The 27,284-nt window shown below is 40.5% G+C and overlaps 1 protein-coding gene across 1 annotated transcript in view; it reads left to right on the forward strand.

Moving 5' to 3' along the window:
- Positions 1-27,284, forward strand: part of LRP8 (LDL receptor related protein 8) — a 201,310-nt gene that overhangs the window by 138,296 nt on the left and 35,730 nt on the right. The window contains exon 4 of the mRNA XM_049809176.1: positions 13,372-13,500. Coding sequence (XP_049665133.1) covers positions 13,372-13,500 — 129 coding nt within the window. The remainder of the gene's footprint in view (positions 1-13,371; positions 13,501-27,284) is intronic.

Genomic DNA, 27,284 nt, shown 5'->3' on the forward strand with positions numbered 1-27,284 from the left:
TTTTGCTAATTGTGTGATACAGTCTGGTGAACTCTTTCTTAAACTGTGCTTAAAAACCTAATTTTGAGTTGAGCATTAATTTGCTTCAGAAGAAGTAGAGAAGTCAAGAGCTTAAATGTGCCAGAATGTGTATGAAATAAGCCGCCTTCTGGAATTTGTTTCTGGATTTGCTGTAATAAGGATGGTGCACTCTGGTATGCATATGGGGGATTCTAGAAAGTAATATAAAGGAAGAGAAATAGATAAATTGGTCCTGGTGCTGTGCTCAGCTGCTTGTATAAGAATTAGACAAGTGACCAAGGTGACTGTGGCTGGTGCGCTTGTACTAAGTGAGATTACTGCTAGTGAAAAGAAGTAATTCTTTTTAGAAACTAATTTTTAACAGTTCAGGATCCCAGTGCCACAGATTTGAAGAAAGTCTAGAAAACTGTCGTTTGTATCTGTAAACCGAAAACAGTCAAATAACGTTTGATTCAATAAAAAGTAAATGTCTCTTGTCTAAAAGTATCTGTGCAGAAATTGTTCCAAGATGCTTTCAAACTGCAGAGTTACAAATCACACTGGGAGGTATGATTGATTTATTGTATGCTGCAATCTGGAGTATTTTATCACCGAATCTTTAGTGAAGAAAGTTGATGTTAATAAAGCTGCAACTTATTTAGACCAAAAGCTTAGGAATAAAGGAAGAAGCACGACTCTATTAGTACAGATCGGGAGAATATAGTTATTACCTGTGTTTCTGTAGAGAACAGCTCTTTGGTCTCTGTGAAGTCAGACCATGAGGGATAGGCTTCGTAAGTCAAGGCTTGAAAGTGGGGCCTGGTGTGCCCATGGGATTCCCAGGTAATGGGAATTAGGCTGTGCCACTTAGGCACACAGCTGACAGGGCCAGGTTGATACCTGCATAGCTGAGAAATGACTTGTAATAAGTCACGCTTCGGTGGAGGAAGGCTAAGGCAGTCGTTCCCCAGCTGTGCACCTTTGCTCAGCAAGGCCATCATAGGCCCCGAGAGCTGTATTCAGCAGCTAAATGCATCAATTTGTCAGTTGTGTGGCTGCGTGAGAAAGTTTGAAAGTTGTTCAAAAATCTGTTTGCCCACAAGGCTTCAGAATCACTGATGGAGAGCAGCGAACAAGTTTTCCTTTCAAAAGTTGAATTTCTCAGGGTTAATTAGCTGACTTCCATTCATGCCTAGCTTGTGCCGCCTTAACCTCCTGACTCTCATTTCTTGCTTGACACTCTTCTTTCTTCCCATAGCATGTCTGTGTTTGAACTTTGCTGATTCCCAGCTACATTGCTACCAGTCTGTGCTGGGTCAGCTGTTACCTTTGAGTGTTTTATTCTCCTAAGGCTTGTCTGAATCAGAATTGCCTCAAAAGCATCATGCATCACTAATCATGGGGGGACACGGTGGATCATGATAGATTTTAAAGGCTGTCTGTAACCAGACTTAGATTTTCACAGTAGGCATCCCTGGATATAAGCAGAGGTAGAGGATCCGTGTTGAGGAACAGAGCTCTGCTCTCAGGTGTGCCAAAGATTGGAGTTCAGTTTGATTTCTGGGCTACGGGAAAGGCAAATTCCCTGCCCCTACCTCACACATTACTGTTAATGCAAAAAGTAGGGAAGTCTGAACTGCATTACTACTGGCAATGTGTACGCAGACTGACAGGGTAATTACTGATGTAGACGGTGTGACAGGACAATGTTGTACATCACTCACTTTCAAACTAGCTCTAAAAACAATAGAGTTTAAAGAAGATGTTATGTTCAGTATAGAAAAAAAGGGGAGTATTTTAACTGACCTTCCTAAACAAAGTCATGTCATTGTTGGATTTTTTTTTTTAATCTTTGCTTTTGATAGAGCATAAAAAATGCCTTTCACAAAAGGGAATGTTTAATAGCTTTGCTATTAGAAAACTATCTCTAAAGAAAATTACAAGTCCTGGGTTTTGCTAACAGGCGTATATATTTGCTAACTAACAGAAGTCAACCGTCAATTTATTAAATTATTAAACTGTTTGAGATCAGCAGTGCACATTGTTGCTTTAGGTGCACCAAGAACAGGTTCTTCTTCAGCTGCTCTCATTTCTTACTTTGATGTCTAAGTTTTTCCCTATGTTTATTAGTAATATTTTCTTTCCTTTCCTCTGCGCCAAGCTAAGGCCGTGACTAGCTCATCCCTGAGATCAGAGATGCTCATCAGTGAAGAGAAAATAAAATTATTAGTAGTACAAAATGATCTGAAGAGCTCTAATATGGAAACTCAGCTCTTCGGTAGCCAGAATAATGTCTTAGTGTCACAACTCTTGAAGACAAGTTCTGCCTTGGCTTAGGGGTGGAGCAGAGGGAAGGACAAGAAGGTTTGGTGGTTTCATAAGGAGGGAGCGTGTTAGGGTTTCAGTGGGGCAGGGTGAAGCATCCAGCCACTCTGACTCCATGCCCATTCCTGCTGCTCGGCTGCGTGATGGGCTTCAGTGGCATTTGTAGCACCAGCCTGTTTGAAGTCTCTGACGTTGAACTTTTTTTACCCATAAATACGAACAGAGGCTACTTTTGTGCTGATGTAAATGAGTACTTTGAACTCTTCCTGTAAGCAGATGTAAGTTAAGGTTTTATCCCTCTCAGGTTTAAAAGGGGTAGTCTGCCTTATGACTGCTACTGATAAAAGTACAAAACTAAACCTTCTGTATAGCTATTCTCATCTTAAAAGTCACTGTAGCAGTAATATCCTTTTGTGACTTAATATAAGGAAGTAAATGGCACAGTTGGCAAGGATGTATTTTGATTGATGTCCATATTTAATGTTGGCCTTCAGGGTACTGGCTGGTATGGAGCAGTTGCTGGACTCATTTTGGCAAACTCTCAACATGATCTGTGACTTGATTTCTGATTCAGTTGAAGTACGCAGCAAATTTCTTGCGCCAGGATTTTTCCGTGAATGCTTCAGCATTTCTCCATTTTAAGTCCAGGGTAAATCATGGATTTGTCTCATGCGTAGAGAAGACCTGCAAGGGGCCAAAGTTGGTACAAGTAGGGGGAAAGGTTGGCAGATGGCCTCAGACTTCAGTTTGTCAAAATCCCCTTTTTGTTCCCCTAAACAATGAAGGCTGTGGTTCATACTGATTAAGCTAGGCACTAGTCTGTCATTACAGGGTTGTATTAATTTATTCTCTGGATTAACCTGTGTAAATGTTTCTAGCGACCATATGGTTGTGGTATCAGGAAAGATGTAAAAATGTAGTTTAGAGGTGGCACGTGGTTCATGGTGTCTCACATGGCTACACGTGGTATAACAATGTTTTATTCACATGGAGTTGGACTATACCAGCCTTGTTTCTGTTGTACACCTTTCCTGCCTTGCTATGTGGAGTTTTTCCCTTCATGCTCAGCTCTGCAACAGCGTCAACACCTTCCAGCGCCATTATGCCCCAAGTAGGTGGTGGTCATAGTTGTTTTCTATGTTACTGTTGTCCAGAATTTATATAAAATGGTAGTAAGGATTGGAATCCCAGGGTTATGTTATGTCTCATTCAAGTTTATTAAAAGATTCATGCATCTCTGACAAATCTTAGAGACGTTTAACTAACATGTAAGAGACGTCTAAATACTACTGATCATAAGAAGCTGGGCTGGATGAGCTAGGTGGATTACAAAAGTCAAGACAGTCAAGGACTGACCTTGTTGAGGAATTGCTAACCCTCTGTGAGGAGGTGTTAAGTGTCCCCTGGGAAGGGAACTTTTGTAAGAAGTTGCTTGGGCATAAAAGCTGCTGTAGGAAATAAGCCTTTACAATATTTTCTTGAGTTCTCATGAGTGTAATGACAGGTACTGAAATGTGGTTTGTTTGGGAGTAGAAAATCCTTATTGTATCGTGTACATCAGTCTCTTGGAAACTGGTCTCTCTATGCTCAACCGGACTTGACAGTGGGGGAATGTCACTGTGTATTGTACAGACACCATTAAAACACTGTCATTTTACAAGTGGTAGATAGCTAAAACAACAACAAAAAAAGGAATTTAATGAGGCCCAACAACCTATATCCTGACTGTTGTTAAACATCTGATCTTAGTTTGTAAATTCTGAAATTTTAGAAATTACCATGAAAATAGGTTAAAAACAATCAAAAAGCTTCCTGAGTCCTACTGAAAGTATCACAAGTTTCCTATAGTTTGTGGTCAAGGAGGATCATGAAATCATCCAGTTTGACCTCCTGTTTACCATGGGCAATTAACATTGATTTGCATTTACCCAAAATGAGCCAAGTTACTTGAGTTAAAGGACTTTAGGTCTCAGCAGCAGGGGCTGTTGGGCATATCAGGTAGAGAACAGAAGTGCCATCAGAACAATATCTTGCAAAGCTATGAAATTAATTAGGTGAGATATGCTCAGATGACTGCAGCAAGTGAGCATTTGCTGTGTTAACAGAAAGACAAATTCAGCTGAAGTCCTGCCAGTCTGACTGACGGAAGGAAATGCTTTTCTTATCCAAGTTTGATGGTAATTTTTATTTTTGAAGTGGGTGAGCAAGACATAGCAATCATGAATCTAAGAAAAATGATGTGCTGGAAGCCCAAGAGTACTAGTCCTTTCTGTCCAGCATGCTATCTTGAGCTGTGCCAACATTCGGTATTCTGGGAAAGGTTTAAAAACAAACTGTAGGTATGCCAGGATAGCTCTGAACTTGGGTAAAGAAATCCGTTCCTAACACATGCAGATGACTCAAGTTGTGGGACATGAAGCTTAGTTATTTGTTATTATAAAACCTGATGCCACTTGTCTCTTCAGCCTACTATAGAAACATCTCACCTCTTAACACTGTCCTCAAATACAGTTTATATTGCCTATTAAAACTATTGGCTCTACCCCGAGAATCATTTTCTTCATTGAAGTTGTTTGTAGTGTCTGTATTTGAAACATGCTTTTCCTATAAAAGCTACCTCAGTTTTATTCTGACAGTGAGTCTGTATTTCAGTAATTAGGATTAATCCTGGGATTTTGAATTCCTGATTATTTCACTCTGATCTCAGAGGTGATAATCAGCAGTGTGATAATCTGCATAAAAGCAAGGTGCATGCTATCTATTTTAGACGTGCTGAACCCTTTGTATGCTAAGCTTATTTTCTCCCTCCAGTTTCTAGCTAGGTAGAGGAGTTGGAGGCTCATTGAAGGTTCCTAACCTATGCTGTTATAAAAAAGCCTTTCTTACAAGCATACAGTAATGGACTTAATAAGGGCTGTACTATGCAGTGCAATGGAGTTAAATCTGCATAAATCCTTTTCCATTCCCCTGGGAACTTCAGAACATAAGTCACCATCAAACAAATCACACCACAGAATCTATTTATCAGGTGTGTCAACTGTTAATACTGTTTATGATATGATTTCTTGACCTTTATAGTACAGTTTCTCAGTAGCCTTTCCTAGTTTGTCTTTTGAGTTGCTTATAGTAATATATGTTCAAAGTTTAAAGGTAACAGCCATAAGTTAATTGTCTTTTTGTGCAGAAAGACTAGGATTTCACTATTTCTCTGCCCTTGCACACTCCCACAAAGGTTATTGCACATAAGTGTGTACTTACTCAAAAACGTAGAGTCAGGTAGCAGCAGTCCAAGCTCCCAGGTCCTGGGAATCAGTGTTGTCAGCATGTCCCAATTCTGACCTGAACAGACCATCTCATGCTAGCAGATGGATGGGGTTGGCCTCCTCTGTCAACAAAGGCATCAATTGTGGTGGTGGTTTGGTCTCATTCCAAGTCTCCAAGTGCTGTAATCTTAATTCACTTAAGCCACTAATCATGACATTCGTTTTGGCCTGGGCTGCTTTCAACTGGAAATGTAAAGTTGCCTTTATTGTCTCAGTGATCTCAAGTGTATATGTAGTACAGATATGGTGAGCAAACCAAATACTCCTACTGGATGCAGTTGCACTGGCTTTAGTAGAAGTTGCAAGTTCACATAAAGCTTGCTATCGCACCAGGCTGATGCTTGTAGCGTTTTGCTTTACATGACAGAAGGGGAAGTTCACTGCAGGATCCTGACCTTTGTAGAGACAATTCTTTGATTAGCGTTCCCTGTAACGTCTTCTGTCTGTATATTGCTAATATATAGATCCAAACGCAGGCACCCAGCAAAGCTGTGGGTTCAGGGGAGTTCCTGTGTAGTCACAGTGTGTGTGCTCTGTACACCAATGCCAAAGAAATTCCTGAGATGCATCCACCGTGGACATTGCTTCCCACACACAAACACTTCTCATTGTAAATGAAGCTCTTGTTTGATATTGTTCGGTTTGGGTTTGGCTCGGCACAAGGAGGAAATGAGGGAGATTAACTAAATATAACAAATATGATTATATAACACTCTTTAGCAGAAAATCTAATGTGTCTTGCAGGGTTAAGTGAAGTACGCTAAGGCAACAGCAACCTGTCCTGAAGCTAGAGAGTGAACTAATGGGTGAATAGGGTAGAAGCTGGTGTTCCTAGCACCCATGCTGAGGTGGGACAAGAGGCAAGGGGAGGAAAATACCAGTGCAGACACACCTTCAGCTGTGATAGTAATTTAAGTCACAAGACGGATTTTTAAACATGTTTCTTACGTACCTGTCCTGGTTTCAGCTGAGATGGAGTTAATTTTCTTTCTGTTAGCTGGTATAGTGTTATGTTGGATTCAGTATGAGAAGAATTGTGATAACACACTGATGTTTCCAGTTGTTGCTAAGTAGTGTTTAGACTAAGTCAAGCTTCTCATTCCCAGCCAGCAAGAAGGCTGGAGAGGCACAAGAAGTTTGGAGGGGGCACAGCCAGGACAGCTGACCCAAACTGGCCAAAGGGATATTCCATACCATGTGATGTCATACCCAGTATATAAACTGGGGGGAGTTGGCCTGGGGGGTGGCTGCTCAGGAGCTAACTGGACATCAGTCAGCAAGTGGTGAGCAATTGCATTGTGCATCACTTGTTTTGTATATTCCAATCCTTTTGTTATTATTATTGTAATTTTATTATTGTTATTATTATCATTATTAGTTTCTTCTTTTGTGTTCTATTAAACTGTTCCTATCTCAACCCACGAGTTTTACTTTTTTCATTCTGATTCTCTTCCTCATCCCACTGGGTGGGGGGGAGTGAGTGAGTGGCTGTGTGGTGCTTAGTTGCTGACTGGGATTAAACCGTGATAGCACTCTAAATACTTACTTCAATGGGAAAGTATGAGATGTAAGTCAGTAGTAAGTGTAGATTGGGATAGAAATTCATATATTTATATATACACACATACATATATTTTTTTTAAAAAAACAGACTATGTATACAAACTTGTGACTGAGATGTTTTTCTGCATCTCAAGTCTCCAGGAATTGGGAGCTCTGAGTTCTGAATTTCCCTGAGCGATCTCCTCCTGTCGGCTCCCTTCCTCTCTTCTGAACAGTTGCTTATTTAACAATTGTGCTTGTTTTGGCTGGAAACATAGAGGTGTTAGGCCTGTACATGGGCAGGTATGAACGTTTATTTTGTTCTTGGTACATCTCTGAGATAGGACTGCCAGCTATGACAGAAGAAGATTTAAAGGCAATATAAAGGAGGGGAGGTCCTTGTTAAAAACCATTCCTTTAAAAAAAAAGCTGACAACTAAACTATTGCTGGAGGAAAGACAGAGGTAGGAATTTTAAGTTCTGTAATAAAGGTGGTAGTGGAAGTTTTGCAGGAACAATTTATTGGCATGTCAGAAATTAATTAAACCATTTTAGTATGTTATTTTCTCTGTTGCAGAATGAAGTTTTGGGTTGAGATTTTTCCTCTGAAAGAACCTGGGAAAAACACAGGGGGCAGTCTAGAGAGGGTGGGGAGTTACTTCAGTAGAGATAAAGTGTTTAGAACCTGTAAGATGATGTATTTCCATAAAGGGTGTTCTTTTCAGTCTGCTGATGAAAAGTCTTGTGAGTTTCCCACCAGTAGAAGCTGCTTAATTACATTTTGTGTATGCTTTTAGAGTACCTGTTTGGTGAGAACCTGACAAATGGTCTTCTGAAAGTAAATCAATTCTGTTTTCTTGGGCTTTCTTGAATATACATGATGTCCGGAGCCTGAAAAGCACAGCAGTGGCACAAGAGGAAGCAAACAGTGGGGCGCCAGTTAGGCTCTATGGTTCTCTGAAAGACTGTGTAGCCTCCTGTAAAGAAAAAGAAGAATGTGCCATTGGCGGTAGTGAGTAAATGGAACCTTCTTGTCTTCTTTGCTCTTGTCTTCTTATAAATAAACCATTGTTGTCCATCCTTGGCATTTGCAGTTCATTGTGATAAATTGGTCTTGATGTGTCTGACATTTCAACCAAGTTGTTTAATGGTGCTGTTCTGAAAAGGCAGATCTTGCTATAGCTCGTATTGGTCCAGAGTATATCCAGGGTAAGACCACTCAGTCACGTACAGTGCTAACCCTTTCCTTTCTGGGTGGATGAAGAGGAAAGTAGGAAGTAAACATTTTGGTCACGTAAACCTAAAAGGCTTGCATTTGTGTAAGAAGTGTGCAGAAACAGAAACGTCTGGATTGCAGCTGCTAAAAGCCGGTTTCATAGTGTGGACAACAACACTGAGTCCACTTGCATTGCTGCGGCATCTTTGGGTGGGACAAAAAAAAAAACCAACTTGCTGAAATAATGCAGAAGTATTTTCGTCAAAATTTTGCTTTGAGTTTTATGCAAGATACCCTATCCATTATCTGCCAGTGCTTACAAGTTGTTGGCTTCCATGCAATGATTTCTTGGGTGCAGAAGCCACTGGAACACAAAGATTTGATGAACTGTGACCAACAGCAGCTTCTGTTGCTGCATCTCTGCAAGTTCAAGCTTTGATTTACGTTTTTCAAATGTCTGTAATTACTCTGTCAGCGAGATGATTAACACAGAGATTGCTTTCCATAAATAGGAATCTTCTGTCCCTACCTTTCCAAACCTTTCAGCTTCCCAAAGCTATTAAGCATCTGCCCACAGCAGCCAAGCAAAAGTAATGCCCATACTTAAACTGTGACCAATAAATAAACTTTTTGCTGGTTAATGATCCCACTGTGTTATGATACCATTTTATAATTATATTTCACCTTTTTCAAAATCAGGGGTGCGGAAAGTGTTCTCACCTGTCTTGACCTACTTAGTTCTCAATGGAGATTTACTGTGAAGATGAAAAAGCTGGTCCTACTTGGCATCAAAACAAATTTTCCAATTCATTACCATAGCCTGAGCAAGAAGACCTAGAACAACTTTTTGAGATGTGGACCAATAACCTGATTAACAAATGTCTCTCTGACTCTTTTGGGGGTCTCCCAGTATGCCAGTCCAATACAAACCTTGTTCTTGAATGCACTGCACAAATGCAGTTAGGAGACAAACTTTCAAAAAAGTGCAAAAGAATGGAAATCCATTTAGAGTAATAAATCTAGTGAGGAAATTTTATTTTTATCTCATGTATTCTAAGCATGCGTTTGCTTATGGTGTAAAAATTTGCTTTAGGGCATGGGGCAGCCTAGAAGCGAACCTCATCACAGGGCCCAACCTTGAACTGAATGGCGGGGAGAAGAGGGGCTCAGCAGGGCGCGAGTGCTCCGTCTCGCACAGCCATGTGCAGGGTCAAGGGGAGATGCGATCTCCTTGCCCCAGGAGCAAACTCCCATCTGCCTGACCTTCTGAAGTGGCTCCTCAGCAGCCAGCATTTGGGGGTGGAGACATTTGGGAGGGGGCAGCTGGGTTTCAGTGGCTGGGGAGCTGCGCACCTCAGAGCGGAGAAGCTTTGGATGCCTTGGTGGAGGAATGCAAAGCCCAGGCAGCTACTGGAGACCCCAGTCACGTCATCCCTCTGTACGGTATTTGTTGCAAAAGCCCTGTTTTCACCGATGCTGCTTGGTGGGTCCCTCAGAAACAAGGCAGCCCTGCTGCTGGGGTTGGGGTCCCTTCCCCACAGCTAGGCATTGTGCCTCTCCCCTCCCCAGGCCTCTTGTGCTGCCTTATACATGTGGCCTGCGGCCATCCCTGTCCCTTTGCCAGAAGTTGCTGTCTTCTCAGAGTTGCCACCGAGTTTCTCCTCAGAGGGGCTGATGGCAGTGAGGTGCGGCCTCTGATGCCTTCCCTCCCTGGCCCCTGCAGGCTTGTCCTGCCAGAGTGCAGTCTGTAATCCTTGTGTGGCTCTGTACAGAGCTGGTTTTGTTTTTTAAAAATAAACTATAGTGACTTGGCTGCACGTTTTTATTTTTCAATGCAGCATTCTCACACCTATGCATGTGAGGGCTGGGTGAGGCCAGCAGAAGCGGTATTTCTGGGGTGCAAGCTCTTTGTGCTGAGGGGCCGTGGGGCTTCTAGGCCAAATAGACCTTTTCAGCTCCATTTTTTCTTGTTTGAGGGGACTGCTGGTTGTCAATCAGCTGCCACAGAATTTGTTTTTACTTCGGTATCCATGAATTACTTGGTCGTGTTTAAGGATGGCATACCCCAGCTTACAGCTCAGGGGATGGTGTCTGGAGCAGCTTGGCTGCAGTGAGGCGTGCCAGCTTCCTCGAGGGTGAGGGCGAGCACCTTGTTTTACACCATTTTGCACAGCTGGCAAGTGACCTGGTTTTCAGATGTGCTATCTGACTTCTGTGGAAGGACACGAGTGCTCAGTGCCACCGAGTGTCCCTGCAGTCATGCATTATAAACCTGCAGCTTAGAGGGACCAGGGCCAAGCGGAAAATGCAGGATGTGGGTCCTGGCCTGTGGCAGGGCATGGATCTGAGTGCGCAGACATATTGATCCTGGTGGGGTGGTGTTGTGGTGCCTGTCCAATGTCAGGTGATTTCTATTACTGACCTGCTGGTAATGTAATCAAAAGGATATGTAAGAATCTCTTCCCCCCCCCCCCCCCCGTAGATCATGCAACATTCATAAATGTTATTTAGGTATGCAGTGAGCAAATTTGAACAAAAATGCTGTCTTGCCTCAGGGTTATGAAACTTCATTATGTCTGTCATTAACTGTCTGTCTGTGGCAGGACCTAATTTTTCTTGATATATTGGTTGCCCTCAGCTTCTAGAAACTGCTTCTTATAGCACTTCAAGGTGCTAAGACAGAGAAATCCTGGAATTAAGTGGCACTGCTTTCTAAGTGGCTGATTGATGCTTTGGGGCTGTAAGATGCCCCTCTACAGCCTTCTTGTGCAGGTGGAAAGGGAGAAGTATAATTTTCACCCTCTTTTGCTGAGCACTTGGGAAGCTGGTTGGCTTTGCATAGATACTTTTACCAGGGCAGGGTAATGTGAGAGTTTAATTCAGAATTTAGGTTTCTCCCTTTTCAGTAGACCCTCAGCCATATATAGTGTTGCCATCATTAATACCAGTGGAAGAACTATTTAAAAACATGTAATTTTTTAAAGAGAGAAATAGGTCTGTTTAATAAGCAAATCCTGCCAAACTGGATGATGATTTCAGAATACTAAACAATTGTTTAAACTGTGGAACATTATGCATTCAAGCAGCCTTGTCACAATAAACGTACATCTCTTGCTCTTTACACTAGTATGAAAAAAATAAAAAGAAGGAATTTTGGCAATGCAAAATAGTTATAAGAGAATGAGCTTCACAGCTTGCTTGGTTCCAGATAAATTTGGCAAGTTGTTTTTTCATAGTTGTATTCTTGCATGTACTGGGGTTGTTGCTTCTGTGGATCGTCCTGTGTCTCTGTGTCTTAGATCACAGTCACCTTTAATTTAGCCCGTTACAGTCAAGTTTGTTTAACGTGTGTGAGTTCGTGCTTGTGCTTGCCACTTTTTCCCCAGTTTTACTGACTATAATCTGCCTAGATCATTAAATTTAGAAATTGCCTTGCAATACCAAACATATAAGTAAACCCTTATATTAAAACTATGCAATTCATTTTTCCTGACTTAATTTGAAGTAGTATTTTCAGAGTAGTTTGTCCAGTACTACTGCTGCTTTGTTCAGGGTGCTAGTGTTTTAATAGCAAAAGCGCAGTGTATTGGAGGTTTGAGGCAGTCACAAACAAGCACTGCTGTTGCTGCATTGAGCATTGCGCACTCACACTGAGTATTGCAGTCCTTCTACGGAACAACCAGCCCTAGGTTCTTAGTTGAAATCCCTGTTGATCAGTTGAAGCAACTCTGTCAGTTCATTTTGTTCATTTTTAAGTTAAGCTTAAAAACAGGAGTGAGGGCTGGTATTTGTTTTATTTGCACGTTCCTGTACAAGTATGTTCCTGGAAGGGATTGGCTGGGTCAGGCACAGGCTGGAAGGACAGGAAGGTCCTTGTTTCTGGGGTAGCCTGTGCAAGGAGACCTGATTGAAGAGGCAGCAGCATGTGGCAGAGAGGAAGGTGGCAGCACAAAGCCGGGTACTTCTAACCCATGCACAGTCTGAGATGGCACGGAGAAGGTGTGAAATGGCCACCAGGCCCCAAGAGTGTGTAAAGAGCCACAGGGCCTATGCACAGTTTGTTGCAACTCAGGGTCACTGGGATGGCCAGAAGCAAGAGCCTGCCTGCAAGGAAATGCTAGGTAGGAAAAGTTGCATACGAATCTGTCTTCTGTTCCTCTCCCCCAGTTCCTTTGAGTTTAAAGTTAAGGTTCTGGGATTTTGTTGAAATAAATAGCGGTGCTTTTTTTTTTTTCTTTCCCTTTTTTCCCCCCTTTTTTCCCCCCTTTTTTCCCCCCTTTTTTCCCCCCCTTTTTTCCCCCCCTTTTTCCCCCCCCTTTTCCCCCCCCTTTTTTCCCCCCCTTTTCTCCCCCCCTTTTCCCCCCCTTTTCCCCCCCCTTTCCCCCCCCTTTCCCCCCCCCTTTGCCCCCCCTTTTTTCCCCCCCTTTTTTCCCCCCCTTTTTCCCCCCCCTTTTTTCCCCCCCTTTCCCCCCCTTTCCCCCCCTTTCCCCCCCTTTCCCCCCCTTTTCCCCCCTTTTCCCCCCTTTTCCCCCCCTTTCCCCCCCTTTCCCCCCCTTTCCCCCCCTTTCCCCCCCTTTCCCCCCCTTTCCCCCCCTTTTCCCCCCTTTTTTTCCTTTTTTTTCCTTTTTTTCCTTTTTTCCTTTTTTTCCTTTTTTCCTTTTTTCCTTTTTTCCTTTTTTTTTTCCTTTTTTTCCTTTTTTTTTTTCCTTTTTTTTCCTTTTTTTTTCCTTTTTTTTTCCTCCTTTTTTTTTTTTTTCCCCATGTAAAAGTATTGTGATCTCTTCTGAGGATACGTATGGGACACATAAGCAGCCGTAACTCAAAATCAGGTTGACTTGGGATGTCATTACAATATGTCTCGGGATTAAGCCGTACAAAATAAAAGTAACTTTAAAAGTGTAAACAGTGTTAGCAATGTCTAGAATTTATGTTTAACTTTTTTCTTTTTTCATTTTATTCTTCCAGCTAAGCAAGTATGTCCAGCTGAAAAAATTAGCTGTGGAGACTTAAGCAACAAATGTATCCCATTGTCCTGGAGATGTGATGGGCAGAAGGATTGTGAAAGTGGTATTGATGAGGCTGGTTGCACTCCTGGTGAGTTAAAGTAATACTTTAATATGTATGCAACATCTCCCTTTAGGACTATAAAGGTCCTAGAGTGACTATTACAAATTGCATGTAAAGGGATGACTTTTCCTGCCAACAAATTCATTCACTCTACATTTGCAGTGCTAAGCAGTGAATTTTAGAAAAAGAGAGGAAAGGATTCTTCAGTTGGAGCTGGCTGGAGAATATAAAGTGAACTCTATGGAGAATTAAATATTCTTTTACTACTGTAGCAGAATATAGTTAGTTTGGAACATGATTATCAGGGTTAATGCCCAGATGATGTGGTACGGCCTTAAATAACAATGTTCAAACCTTCCTCTGTGGTAGCTCAGCAGCTTACTGCTGTGTCCTTCCTCCTGCAGAGTGTAGCCCTATAGACTAAGGCTGGTTTTTGCTGGGAAATAATAGATAGGCCTGGACATTTCTTTATTAATAGCATGTTGTTTTCACTGGACAGAGAGAGAATGATATACTATTTACTGTAACTGTTTTAAATTCAGTCCCTAAATGGCCATTGCCTTTTATTAGGCCTTTCTCTACTGAATGAAAGAGCTCTTTAACAGTGTTGTCACTCTGTGAAAACTCCTACACTGTGTAATCAAGTCTTTTTTCAAACTGTCTTTCTGATAGACTGAGCATATTTAGTTCTTTATGCTTCTTGTTGTCAAATATTTTCTTTTGAATGACTGCTTGATGCATTTTTGTGGCTCTCTTCAATATCCCAGCTGACTTTCCAACTTTCTTTTTATACAGACTACCAGAACTTAGGGAATATCAGTCTTAAAAGTCTGTGCAGAAGTAAAATCACCTTTCTAATACTGTTCTTATATAACTATTTGTCATTATTAAATTCTTTGTGTGCAAATGATCCCAAGCTATTAAGAAGGTATCTTATGCTCTGTGTAGTTGTTCATTCATCCATCAGTGTTTCTGGTGTTGCATGTGGTATCAGCAATGTTATTTTTACTTCCAGATTACTGGTGAGAGGGTTGAATGATTACAGGCAGGCACAGATTGATGTTTCTTCCTTTGAAAACTGAGTTTTGGGCTCTAATACCTAGCCAGTTCATAATCCACATTATATCTTTTTATTGAAGTTGCATAATGAAATACGTTTTATGTGAACATTTTGTGTTCACATAAAACACTGTGGATAAATTTATTTCTTTGCAGCCAGCTATATCACACAAAATCTTAACAAAGATTTTACTGTTGGAGCAACCTGTTCCAGTATTTAGCCACTGATTGTAAAAATGTTTTTTCTTTGTGCTTTTAAATTTTTTTCTTTGTCACAACTTGTGCCCATTGCCTCTTCTCTTTCTGCTGTGCATTTCTGAGAAGAGTTGGCCTCCAGCTTCACTGTATCACCCCATTAGATATTGGAAAATTGAAATAAGATCTCCCTCTAACCTTCTTCAGGTTAACCAAACCCATTTCCCTCAGCCCCTCCTTGTATGTCGTATGCTCCAGCATCATAATCATCATGCTGGACTTCCGCTGGACCCTCTCCAGGTTGCAAATGCCTTTCCTGTACTGTCAGGGTGGCACAAAACTGTAATAGTATTTCAGATATGACCTAACAAGTACTAGCTAGAGGAGAATAATCACTTCCCTCAACCCGCCGGCCTCACTCTTGCTAATGAAACCCAGTGTGGGGTTTGTTATGTATGAAGCTCAGTATGAAGTTTCGATGCGACTCACTAATTCAATAACCACAGATTAGACACAAAGTTTTTCAAAGCATCTCCATTCCATATTGCACATAACTTAGAGGTCCAGCGGTAACAGTAACAGGTTACTGTGCTTGCGCTGAGCCTGTGCGGCATAGTTCCAGTTGGGTTGGCTCGCACGGAAAAGGCATAGGTTGCCTTATATTGCCTCCTGTTTCATGTGGAATTAAGTGTGTGTGCATGGACAATTCCTAAGTAATAATTTATTATGATGCGGTAAGTTGGTGATGTGCTTAGACCCCTGGTCCTGTGTCCTTTAAGCTACTAATGTTTTGGTAGTTTTCAAAAGTCTTTATTTGTTTTCTGTATGAAACTCTTCGTGTTCTCTCTATAGCATATGCATGTTTTTTCCTTTGAATGGGAGGCTTGAATTAGAGACAAGTTCAGAAGGTAATTGTAACTGTTATTGAAAAAATTATTCTTTTCCCAATATAAGTTAGTGAAATTAAAACAATTTTTACACTGGTGGCTGCCTATGCTAATTTAATGCTGCTGCTTACATCAGTAGGAGTTGTCTCATGGAGTCTTTTATTTATTATAAAAATCTACTTGAAATTGCTTTGAACTTCTTTTTTTCCAAGGCTTTAGGTAGCCCCCAAAATGAATGTAAATATGTTCTGAGTGCCACATAATTTCAGCATAATGATGCTATTAATGGATTTAGAAATAGCTGAGTGTTTCTCTTCTGGATGTTTCAGCATCTCTAGTCTTGCTTATCTTCCACCTTTTTAGTGCACATGCAGATCCTTAAAATGGAAATTTAATCCAAGGACAAATCAACCATCTTCAGATAGTTGTTGGGTAACTCATTTGAAATGAATTAGTGACTTTGATCTAGTTTCTTATGACTGAGTGTTGTCCCCACATAGGCTGTCACCTCGGTGGGTGCACATTGGCAATCTCTGCCGAGGGATCACTGCTGAGTCTGAATGTGGGATGGGCCACTCTGGCCAGAGGACCAGGCAGAAAGGCACTGACAGGCAGACTTGGAGCTTCCTGGGTGGGTGCAAACATCAGGAGCTTTCAGCCCCAAGATCTGTTGAGTCAGCACCTTTCAGAGGCATTAAACTCACTTTGAGAAAGAAACAGGAGGCATTGCTGAATGGCTGTAGTGGGAGCATTGTCAGTGAGGTTGCTTGTCAAATTAAGGTGTTTCCCTCATGGATGTGAACAAATGTGTTAGCTGTTTAAACTCTGAGAGCTTGTGGGGGATTTATAGCTATCCTCTCTTTTATCCAAATCTGATAAACCTCACTAAGCCTATCTACTGATACTCTGTTAACATTCCTATTTCTTCTCTGTTTAGAATCCTCCCTTATCTGTTTTCTCTTATATCAGCAGCAGACAGTATCCTGACAAAAAAAAAAAAAAAGTCTGTTCCTAGGTTCAGACCTTTTTCTTCCCTTTTTTTTTTTTTTTTTTTTAACCTCTGCACTCATGTTTTGTTCTCATTTTAAAAGAAGCTTCAGCACTGTCACCTGCAGCCACTTGGAGCAGAGCACCCTGTCATAGCTAAGGCTGCACCCCTCGTGGAGCTGACCAACTTGTCTATAAAAAACACATCATTCTGGATAAATGTTTGGAAGGGAGTTTAGTTGTGCTCAGGATAATTTCTATGCGAGAGCCTGCATGTGCAGCAAACAAGTGGAAGACAACTTGAAGATATTGTGTGGGCATCCAGAACAAAAACCCTAAGCTCTTTCTAAATCCATGTTAATAAGGTTATTACTTCAAACTAACATGACACTTTAAACATATTTTAACTGTGGATATTCCTATTTCCTGGTAGCAAGAACTGGCTCTTAGTATTGTAATTCTTCAAAAGAACTTAATATGTAGTTTATGAACATTACTTGAGCCTCCATTTCTGCATTGGTAATTTGTACCACTAACAATATTGTGCTGGTGTCCTGATACAGGACCAGGGCTTGGTTGTGCTGAGGCTGTGCCTATATCAAAATTCACACTCCCAAGTTAAGGGAGGATCTGTTGCAGGAGAGTGCAGGAGAGGAAAACAATGGCTATGGTGGTAGAATCATCCAAAACGTAAGAACAGTGCAAGTGTATTATGGTTCTTCCTTCTATGTCTGCTTCTGGCCTCCAACAACTTGCTTTTCAGATACTGTTCTGGATTTGATAATTCTTGGTGGATTTTTCTTCTCAGAATTATGTAGTTGCTTTTTGAATTAATGTGAAATCTCTCCAGCATAGTCAGTGTAGGCACTGGCACAGCCAGCTGGAGGGAGAACACTGCTGTTGAGAAATTCAGGGGCAAAAGTATAGAATATGAATCTTTTGTTTGGGTAGGGTTCTCCTTTGTGCTTTGTATCAGCCACGTCCTTGGTGCATCATCTTGCATGAATGGAACCAAACTGGTGCTCTACATCCCTCTCCTTTGCTTTTGGTCACTATTGAATACTTGCTGTTTCAATTGGCACCCCGTGTGATCTGATAAAAGTTTGTCACAGCAATGCTTAGAATATCTTTCCTTCAAGGAAGGAGGGAATTTGCAGTCTTGTATGCTGTCCTTGTGTAACCCCCTTTAGACAAAAAGGGTTCAGCTGCAGTTAGCAACCTCTGGACTTACCTGAGTGCAAGTATGATGAAAAAAAAATGCATCATCTCAAACAATGGATAAGTGAATATAATTCCTCTGAGTTCCTCATCTCCCCCTGTACAATCCAGCCGTACAAAAAGCTAGCCTTAGGAGTAAGTAAAGGAGACTGTATTCATCTGAAATAAGGGTCCTGTTTGCCATGCCAGGAGTAAGAAAACATTTTGATAGATGAAATCTATTAAAATAAAAACTTCCATAGAGATGTGTAAAATAGTCTTTGCTGGCCTGTTAGGCCGGGTCTGGTACCAGTATTAGGAAAGCAGTTATTTTCATAAGCAGTCCAGGCACTGACCCTATTATACAGCTTGGAAGCCTTTATCAGTGGTAAGGCACTTTATTGTTGTTGTTGACCCATGAACAAAGAGAAAAAACGGTATGATTTTCACCCTGTGGAAGAACTTCCCAAGGAAGCAATGGAAGCTGTGAATTACTTAACCTGAAGTAGTTAAAGCACCAGTGATAGGGATCCAGATTTGTGTCTGTACAGGCTGTAATTGCCCCAGGGATTAATTGCAGGTATTAATCCTTGCATGTAGGTAGCTAAGTGCCTGTCTACCTAAATAATTTACTTCCAGCAGGTAGGCTTTAAGTCCACTAACTTCCAGTGCACAGACAACTTTTGAAAATGCAATATCTGACTTTTTAACATTAAAGAGTATATAAAAAGAAAAAACCCCTTATTTTTCAGTTCTTTGGAGCAGAAGTAATTTGTGTCTTTACAATACCAACTGTGTTGCAGTCATAGGTCAGGTTTAGTCCTCTAAAATAGACATCAACAGTTAATAATGTAAGAGTAGTCTTGAATTTGCTGGCTTGGAGGTGCTGGCATCCTCTTTCTTATTTCCCTGGTTGAGGTTTTCTACTCCCAATGTACCTAACCTTTGTCACAATTGATTGGACACGCTTAGGAACATGTTTACTGAGACTAAAAGAGAAATTAAATATGAGAGACTGTAATTAAAGCGTCACAACTTGGGGTCAGTCTGGAGTTTGCTAACTACTGCAGAACTTGTTAAATCTCTGCTAAGAGAGATATTAACCAGTGTTTTGTCAGCCACTCCGGAATGCAGCGAGCATTTCAGCATGGCTTTAGAATGGAAGAGCTACCATCCTGCAACAGTTGAAATGGGCATTGAACTCCTTTAATGCACACATCACTTGTTCTTCCTGACAGGACTCTGGGATGCTCAACAAGGCTCTGACCCCACTCTTCTGATTGTGTTACTGGTTCTCACCTGGACCACTTCTTGCACCCAGTATAGAAATTGTCTTGCAGATGAGGATTTGGAAGTGTACAATTTTCCCCTTTCCCAATAGTCAGATACAGTGAAAATGACATCTTCGTTGATACATTGATAGCATAATAAGTTATTTTCCCATACCATGATTTATTCTGCTTAACTATAGGATAGAGACAGTGATGGGGAACTTGTGCAGGTAACAGACATACTTGTACTGATCTCATGTTGTCCAAGGGTGAGAGCCAGGAATTTCTGCAGGAGTCTCATGACAGTGACAGCCTCATTACCAAGAGCATCTTCTTTTGGACCCTGATCTTCTGGCTTTTCATTGCTGACCATATATCTCAGAATTAGTTCTGGATTTTCAGCCCTATGATACGATACGTCAGATTAAAAGTGAACAAACTGGGTAAAGTTTTTTAAATTAATGAGGGAAGTAACAGTAAGTACAGTCTTGCTCAGCTGTAAGCCACATGTCCTTGCCATGGTAGCTCACATCCTTCATGTTTCCATGGCATAGGTATCACTTACAAGATCCTCAGGGCAGGAGCTTTTCGCTTACTCTTTGCTGGCAAAGCTCCAGGCGCATGTGTGGTTCTCCATAAAAAGCAGCAGTGCTTACAAGTGAGTGGTCCTTTTCTTGGAAGGTCCAAGTGCAGAAAACTTTCAGAGTCAACTCTTTCCGATGCCCTGCTCAATAGCCCTCATCTCACCTGAGAACCATTGGCAGAAGGCCGAATTTAAAGCAGGCTAAAGCCGGTCTGATTCCTCCAGCAGATCCACCTGGTGATGAGCCAGTTGAAGTGGGGAAATTACAAAGCTGGTTTAAAGCCACCATCCTCCACACTGCTGCTGCACCTACACTCACATGAAGTGACCTTTGTGTTGACAGTTAAATTGTTTTATCATCTTATATCATTGTCCTGTAGCAATAAGGAGCATCATCTCGTCTCAGCATCATTTTCTTCTTCATGCAGTAACAGGTACCAGTGTTTTGCATCTGAGTCACACTTGCAGTGCTGCCTCTGGGGATTTGACCGTACTGATTCTCTTCATTCCAAATCTCCACAGATCCTACTGAGAGCTTTTTTACTTGGTGATAAAGTAGCACTAATTTTATCTTTCTGATAATGCATGCAGCCTGATTAATGCATGCTTTTGTCAAAGTTATGAATTCTGTTCATTATCTTCATTAACACGCTAGGTGCACAGTGATGTACTGTTCCTCAGTCAGCTCAGAAGGAAATCAAAGGATCAGATTTTGGCATATCTTCTCCCTGAGAAACCTACAAATTGTAATGGGGTTAAAGTCCATAGTATTGCATTCATGGTTGTAGAGGAAATACTTACTTAATATCACTATTGATGATTATTTCAGCATGTGATGAAAAGAGACATGGCTAGCCTGAAATTCCTGTCATTTTATAAAAGCTGTAACTTGAGTACACTTGCTGGGGTGGAGGAATCTACAATTATTTCCAAGAATGGATAATAAATTACTATAGATTTAACAAATGGAAGTCCTTCATAAATAAGATAAGGTAGCACAGCAATGATATCCTCTGGGCTTTACATGATGTTTAATTACTGGACAGCTGGAGGGATTAATGCTTGTGCATTATGCCCTGGCTCTCAGAAATTAAACATGTACAGCTGCCACTTTATCACTGCTTAAGGTATTAGAGCTCCTTCAAAAGCAGTAGTAATTGCAGAAAAATCCCTATTGTTATTTAGGAAAAATCTCAGCCCATAATTATATTTGTCCTGAGTTCCTTCAGAACAAAACAGCAAGAAAAATGAGATTGGTAGTTACCTTTAATTGCACTCTTACAGGAAAAATGAAGGTAGTTGCATTTTGAATATATTGGATGCTTGTTGTAATTAAATGTAAAATACTGCAGGAACTTAGGTTAGAGGTAAGATAGTCATTGCGTAAGTCAAGAATTAAACCCTAAAGCCATGGACTAAGCTGTTCCAGGGCTCTACCTGCAGAATGTTAACGCAAAATGGCTTTGTTTTCCCTACTGCTGTCTCTTGAGCTTAGGTTTTAAAAAAGAACAGACACGTGTAATGGTCTGCAAATGGAGTTTCCCAGTACTGAGTGGTGCCTCGCTCACAACAGCAGGCTTTGGTGGTGGCCTCTGCACGTTTGCCCTGTGCTGATCACTCAGTTACAGATAAATTGTCCATATCAGTATGTTCCATGAATAATTTATTCTTTAAAGCATAATAAACGAAAACACAGTATGAAAACAAGACAATTTAGAATTTGGTACTTTTACAATGTTTCCCTGAAGGTATGCTAGGGAAAAAGAGTAGATGCAAAGAACACACTGCAAGCATGTTCCTGTTCTCTCTCTGACACACACAGCCTACACACCCAAATGATAATTTTTCACAAAGTTGTGGAAGAGTAGTATGAAAAAACTGGTTTTATACCAAGATTTGTGGATAATTAAAATGAAAGCCTAATGCTGCTGGACTGCATGTTACCTGTGTACCCACACAAAAACTTTGTCTTGCTGCTCTTTCTGTACTTTAGCTGGACAAGTTGCCTCTGATTCTTCTTTCCAATCTCACATGTCATACTGTCAGAGGAACAAAAATTGGCCTGGAGTTACGTTTATCTTCTGGGCAGTCTATCTTTCAACAGTTAGAGCGCTTGGAGTCAAAATAGCCAAGAAATTGCGTCTCTTATTGCCAAATGTGATTGTATTTCATGTCCCTGAAGTGCTTTCTTCATAAGAATGGAGCTATAATTCTGAGTCTATTCATCCAAAAAGCAAGAATCTGTTTAGTTTTATTAAGGGAAATGTTCTGTAGATGTCAGTGCCAACAATCATGTTACGATGGCAGATACGTGGGTAGGAATTCTATCCTTCAGTGGCCACGGGTACATATGCGTTACGCTAATTAACGAGTGCTTAACAGTTATGCTTCCTGAGCATATGATCTGAAGACTGAAGCAAAATCAGTTAACTTGAACTCAGTACAGTCCTACGCAGGAGAGGACCATGTAATGTTTGATGCAAAACCAAAAAAAGCTGGTTTATGAGTCATGTTAATGGATAAAACAACATCTGAAAGTTATCTTAGTGGCTGAAATACACTGATTTCATACAGAGTAAGATATAATAGTTGGATTAACTTTGCTTATATTTTGCAAAGAAATTTGTTTATTTGATAAAATATAACTGGGAGGGTTTAGCTCACAGGAAAATATGCTTCAATACACTTATTTTTTCCAACAAGTTTAAAATAATTGCTCATGTTGTACAATTGATTCTTCATCTCAGCCGAAATCCAGCAAAGTGCTGCTTTCTATTTCAGAGCTGTAGAAACTGAAGGGCAAATCCTAATGCCATAGAAATCTCACTACTATTAAAGTGAGTGCAGTTAGCACACAACCCTTACACTTAATTACAGTGAGTGTCACTCAGTGCTTAAATTTTCCATTTGAGTAGAATATCTAAGATATTTTTTCTAAAAATTATTGCCATTCCTTTGTGGAATTGTGGGTACATTATGAGGGTAGGTTGTTTACACAGAATAATAGCTGTGCCCCCTAACATCACATGACTGAAAATAATTAGGGGCTGGTTGTTTCCTGAAAAGTCTGTCAGTCTCTCCTCCTCCCAAAACCACCACAGTGGTCTTGTCTTTATAGACTTGGTCAATATAGTATGTGCTTAATTCATAACCTTGAATCTGGCTACAGCGAATTCTGCCAAGTGTCCGGTATCCTCAATGCTTCTTTTTCAAGGTACTCTTCCCTTCAGATCAGTTGCCTTGCAAATTGTTTTATTTCAAAAGCATCTTTTTAATTGTTACTGAACCTACATTCAGACTCACTTTGGACCACTGTTCCTAGAGAAATGTGAGAGACAGTTGGGTAAACTGGGGGGTGAGATGTGTGAACTCTCGGTGGTTTTTGTTTTGTCTGTGCTCCAGAAGAGTTAATAGTGCCATGTTCTAAATGAAATTAATATTTAAGTCTGATAGTGAAGCAAACTTCAATAAGAGGTAATATCTCCTCTTACAGAGAATTCCCATCAAGCAAAGTAAATTATTGGAAGTGTAGGTTTTATGGGGCAGTGACCTCATTGCTTGCAATGTGAGCACTGCTTTGTTCCTCATTACTCAGCTGAGTTAAAACCTGTGAGCCCTCGGCTGCTGTAGCTACCAGATTATCATGCTGAAGCCAGGCTTTTCTCTCTGCCTTACCTGTTTGGCCCATTGGTTCAGAAGTGTATCATGAGCATGGCCAATGTGTGGCTTTTCTTTGTTCTGTTTTTCACAGATAGGCCTGTGTGGTGATTCCATAAACAAAGAATTATACCTAAGAATTAAGATTTTTTTTTTCTTTTTTTCTTTCTCTACAATTGCTTTTGAGGTGCACAGTTTCTATGATGCCAGAGTAGCTGCACAAGCAGAGCAGTACCTGTAGCTTCGTAGTGTCAGTTGCCGCTCCCTTGTCTTACCCACATTCAATAAAGATAAGTGTTGTAGATTGTTACAAACCTCCAGGATTCCTTCTTTAGTTATGGCAGTGTAAAAGACTTGATTGATTCTGGTGGAATGGTTCAGTTTTCCAGCTGGTTAAACTGGTGCCATCCCTGTGCTTGGGAATGTGTGGGTAAGGAGGAAGCGGCAGGCCAGCGAAATAGCTGTGGACCAACAGACATGGATTTGAATTCCTTGCCTTTCCCAGTCAGAAAAAAAATGGAGCTTGCAAATTTTCTGAGAACAAAACAAATCGTGCTATCTTTTGCCAATGTGACTAAAGTGTAACTTTTAAGATTCTGATAAAGTCTCTCTCCTGAGGTGGGTGTAAGAAACCAGACAGTGATGGAGAAAACAGGCAGGTATAATAAGGCAGTTCGTGTCTCTATATTAGCAGATGCACACAGAGTGGAAGTCTGCCCAACGGATGAAGGTGAGATCTATGGAGTAGGCTTTTCCTGGCAAAGTGTTTGTGATTTAAACTCTGTAATGGCAAAATTAGCTCCTGGTCATGTAGAAAGTCCTGTGCAGGCAGTCCTCATAACCACAGGGAGTCCTGCTGAATCTTGGAGGTCTGCATATGCAGTAATGTGGTTTTTTGGGTTCATTACTGAACAGGATCAAGGGCCTGTTCAGTAATGCTCTATTCTGGTTGCTGGAAGAACGTTTATATATATATATATATATGTGTATTCCTCAGAAATACATGATTTTGTGTGATAATAGTAGAGCAGCTGTTAGTTTCATGGATACTATCAGATGTTTCTGAGGGATTTGCCAAATTGGTGTAATTTGTAAAATTGCCATTTTAATAAGCAAGTCATGTCTGAGGGAATAGGAGTGAGCTTGTCCTGTACAGATTCCAATTTTCAGAGTCAGAAAAGAAACCCACTAAACACATCCCAGCATATTTTTTTCCATTTAAATTTTGGCTAGTACCAAACATGTCCAATCTGATTCAGCTGACTGTAATCCAAAGAGTAATAGTAATATCTCTGTCCCCATGAGATGCCCATGGGGTGTCTTGGATTTTAGCAAAAAGCAGTACAGTATCAACCTTAGGCATTCTGACCATCTCTTTTTTTTTTTTCTTTTTTTTTTTTTCTCCCAAGCTGCTTTATTTTACCCATAAACCCCCTTCAGTGGACTGACTTGTTCTTATTTTGAGGTCATTTTCAGTCATTTAACCTGTGAATAACTTCCTAATGCTTTCTTGGTATGAAGTAAATTTGAGGAGACTGCAAGTATGAGTTAGCAACCTTATTGCACATAAGTAAGATTAAAGACAGGGAAGAAATTCAGAGTGTGCGTACCTTTTGTACATCAGCTGCTTCTCTCCATAAATTGTGGGCTCATAATTAATTCTATTTTCAGAAAATTAAAGCACTTTGAATGAATATATGATTCTCAGGAAATATGTTCTAAATCGATAAATACATTTTTGAACCAACTATTATTTATCAGCAGGGGCTTTGGCATCTGGTTGCTCCATTATAATTAACTAATACTATGCAAATACTGCTGCAGAGAATGGAAAAATAACTCATTTGTGTTTGAGGAGAGCAGTGTGGCAAAGGCAGTGAGCGCATGCAAATATTAATTTGCAAGAGTGCGTGAGATGGCTTCTTAGCTACATTACTGATTTGAACAATATCAGGAATTACTATTCCTTCTGCAGTCTTCATCTATATGGGCTTTTTGGTATCAATCACCATAGCAACAACCACTGTTAGTAGTGAGACTGCAATTCAGCTGCATTATTCCCTCCATGGGAGGCCTGTCATTTTTTCAGAGCAATTCGCTTCAAGGTCATCTTCATTTACCTCCATTTCTTTTGCTGTCCTTCTTGGAGGGCAGCTTTCCGTGGGAAACTTGTCCTTCTAGGCGTGAATCAGTGCTTTAAAGATTGGCATTTGACCGAAGATCTGTATGAAATATTCAGATATTTGGTAAGCACATCAAATGTCTGCAGGCAAAACAAATAATTTAGATATAATTAAGCCTGAATATAAGTACTAGTTAAATAAAACTAACATGATGGCAGCATTGGTAACTGGCCTGGGAGTTCCAACTTAATTTAGCCTGTCTGGACTCTGTGACCTCCTTATCCATGGTCCAGCTCAGAGATTAATTTATGTGGGCTGTGATAGCTGGGTTTGCACTTTGTGCAGAACACCTGGGCAGATGGAGTCCAGGCATTCCACTCCTGCAGCCATGTGGAGCTCAGATCCTAAACTTCACAGCTTAGGAGAGTTTCTGAAGCCCCCTAACCTCTCCTGCCAGTGTTGAAGTGGTGATAAATCAACAGCAGGTCTCTTCCTCTCCAGTGCAAATGTTAGTATGCACAAATCATCCTTTGCCTTCTTTAGAAGAGCCGTGATCACATTTAAGCAAACAAGAAATTTTGAGCCACACTTTTTTTAAGTTGCTTTGGGGAGGGTGTCAGAAAAATGCAGTTTAATAATTCATCTTATTTTCTTGTCTTCAGCATCAGTAATTGCTGTTATCCACTTTACCATAAATTTTACCAAATAATTATCTTTCTTTAAGCCATTCATGTAATTTCAAGTAGAACTGACTTTTTTGAAGGAGAGAGATGAATTAAATATCTGACTCTTACTGAAAAGCTAGAAAACCTTTAATTAAAGATTAGTAGTGGCAGGAGTTATAGTCCATTGTACATAATTCCTAGCTCCTATTAATGATGGATATCCTGTTTATTTCATATTTTGAGTTTCATCCAGATTTGAGGATCCATGCTTGGTAGAGATGTGCATTGTGGAAATGTTATTATGTTCAAATATATATTTTTTGAAATTACAGCTCTCAGAGTGTCCTGTATCTTTAGAGCATTCTACTTTTCTCTATGAACGCTTAAAAAGCATATGGTAGAATTATCTTAATTTTTTTGGTGCAGCGCCTGAGCTAAGATTGTCCCTGTTGCACCAGACTACTTGCTAAAGCCTCTGGTTAAATCCTGGCTCCAGGCAAAAGAGAACCAGCCAGTACTGAAACACTAACTCCACAACTGTCATCTCTCTCCATTTTTTTTTTGTGGTTTGTTTTTTTTTAAACTTCCTCTATCCAAAGACTGCTTCTGCTCCACTTTCATCAAAAGATGTGACAAGACTGCAGCTGGAAACCGTGAGGCAAAAACTGTGACAGTTGTGCTCTATGTATTGGCATATAGTACGCGGCAGAAATTAATGCAGAACACCTCTAGTATATATTGTCTGTAGGCCAAAGCACATGTACATTCATTTAGATGTGATACTGTGCTTCCCAAAACTGTGAAGAACCTTAACGGATTACAGTACTCTACAAAACTGCTTTTGTAATTATGCTTGTTTACTGCTTTGAAGCCTGTTGGTTAAACACTTCTTGACAAACATTTCTAAGATTTCTACTGGGATCACTTCATATTTGAAGTACCTTAGAGTATGACATTTATTAATTTCTTTGGCACTGAGGAAATCAAGCTAATATGTGTTTCCTTTGTTTTGCGCAAATAAGCTTACAATAGGACAGGTACCAAAACCAGACAATGCAAACAAATTGCTCAAGTCAAAGAAAAAAATACCCCAGTGATCATTTAATTACTATTTGCACATTTTCTATTGAAATGCTCTTGAGGCAGTGAAATGCTGTAGTGATGGGACTACCTAGGTACCCTGAAAG

The sequence above is a fragment of the Accipiter gentilis genome, chromosome 8 (genome assembly GCF_929443795.1).
Source record: "Accipiter gentilis chromosome 8, bAccGen1.1, whole genome shotgun sequence".
Taxonomy (NCBI): Eukaryota; Metazoa; Chordata; class Aves; order Accipitriformes; family Accipitridae; genus Astur; species Astur gentilis.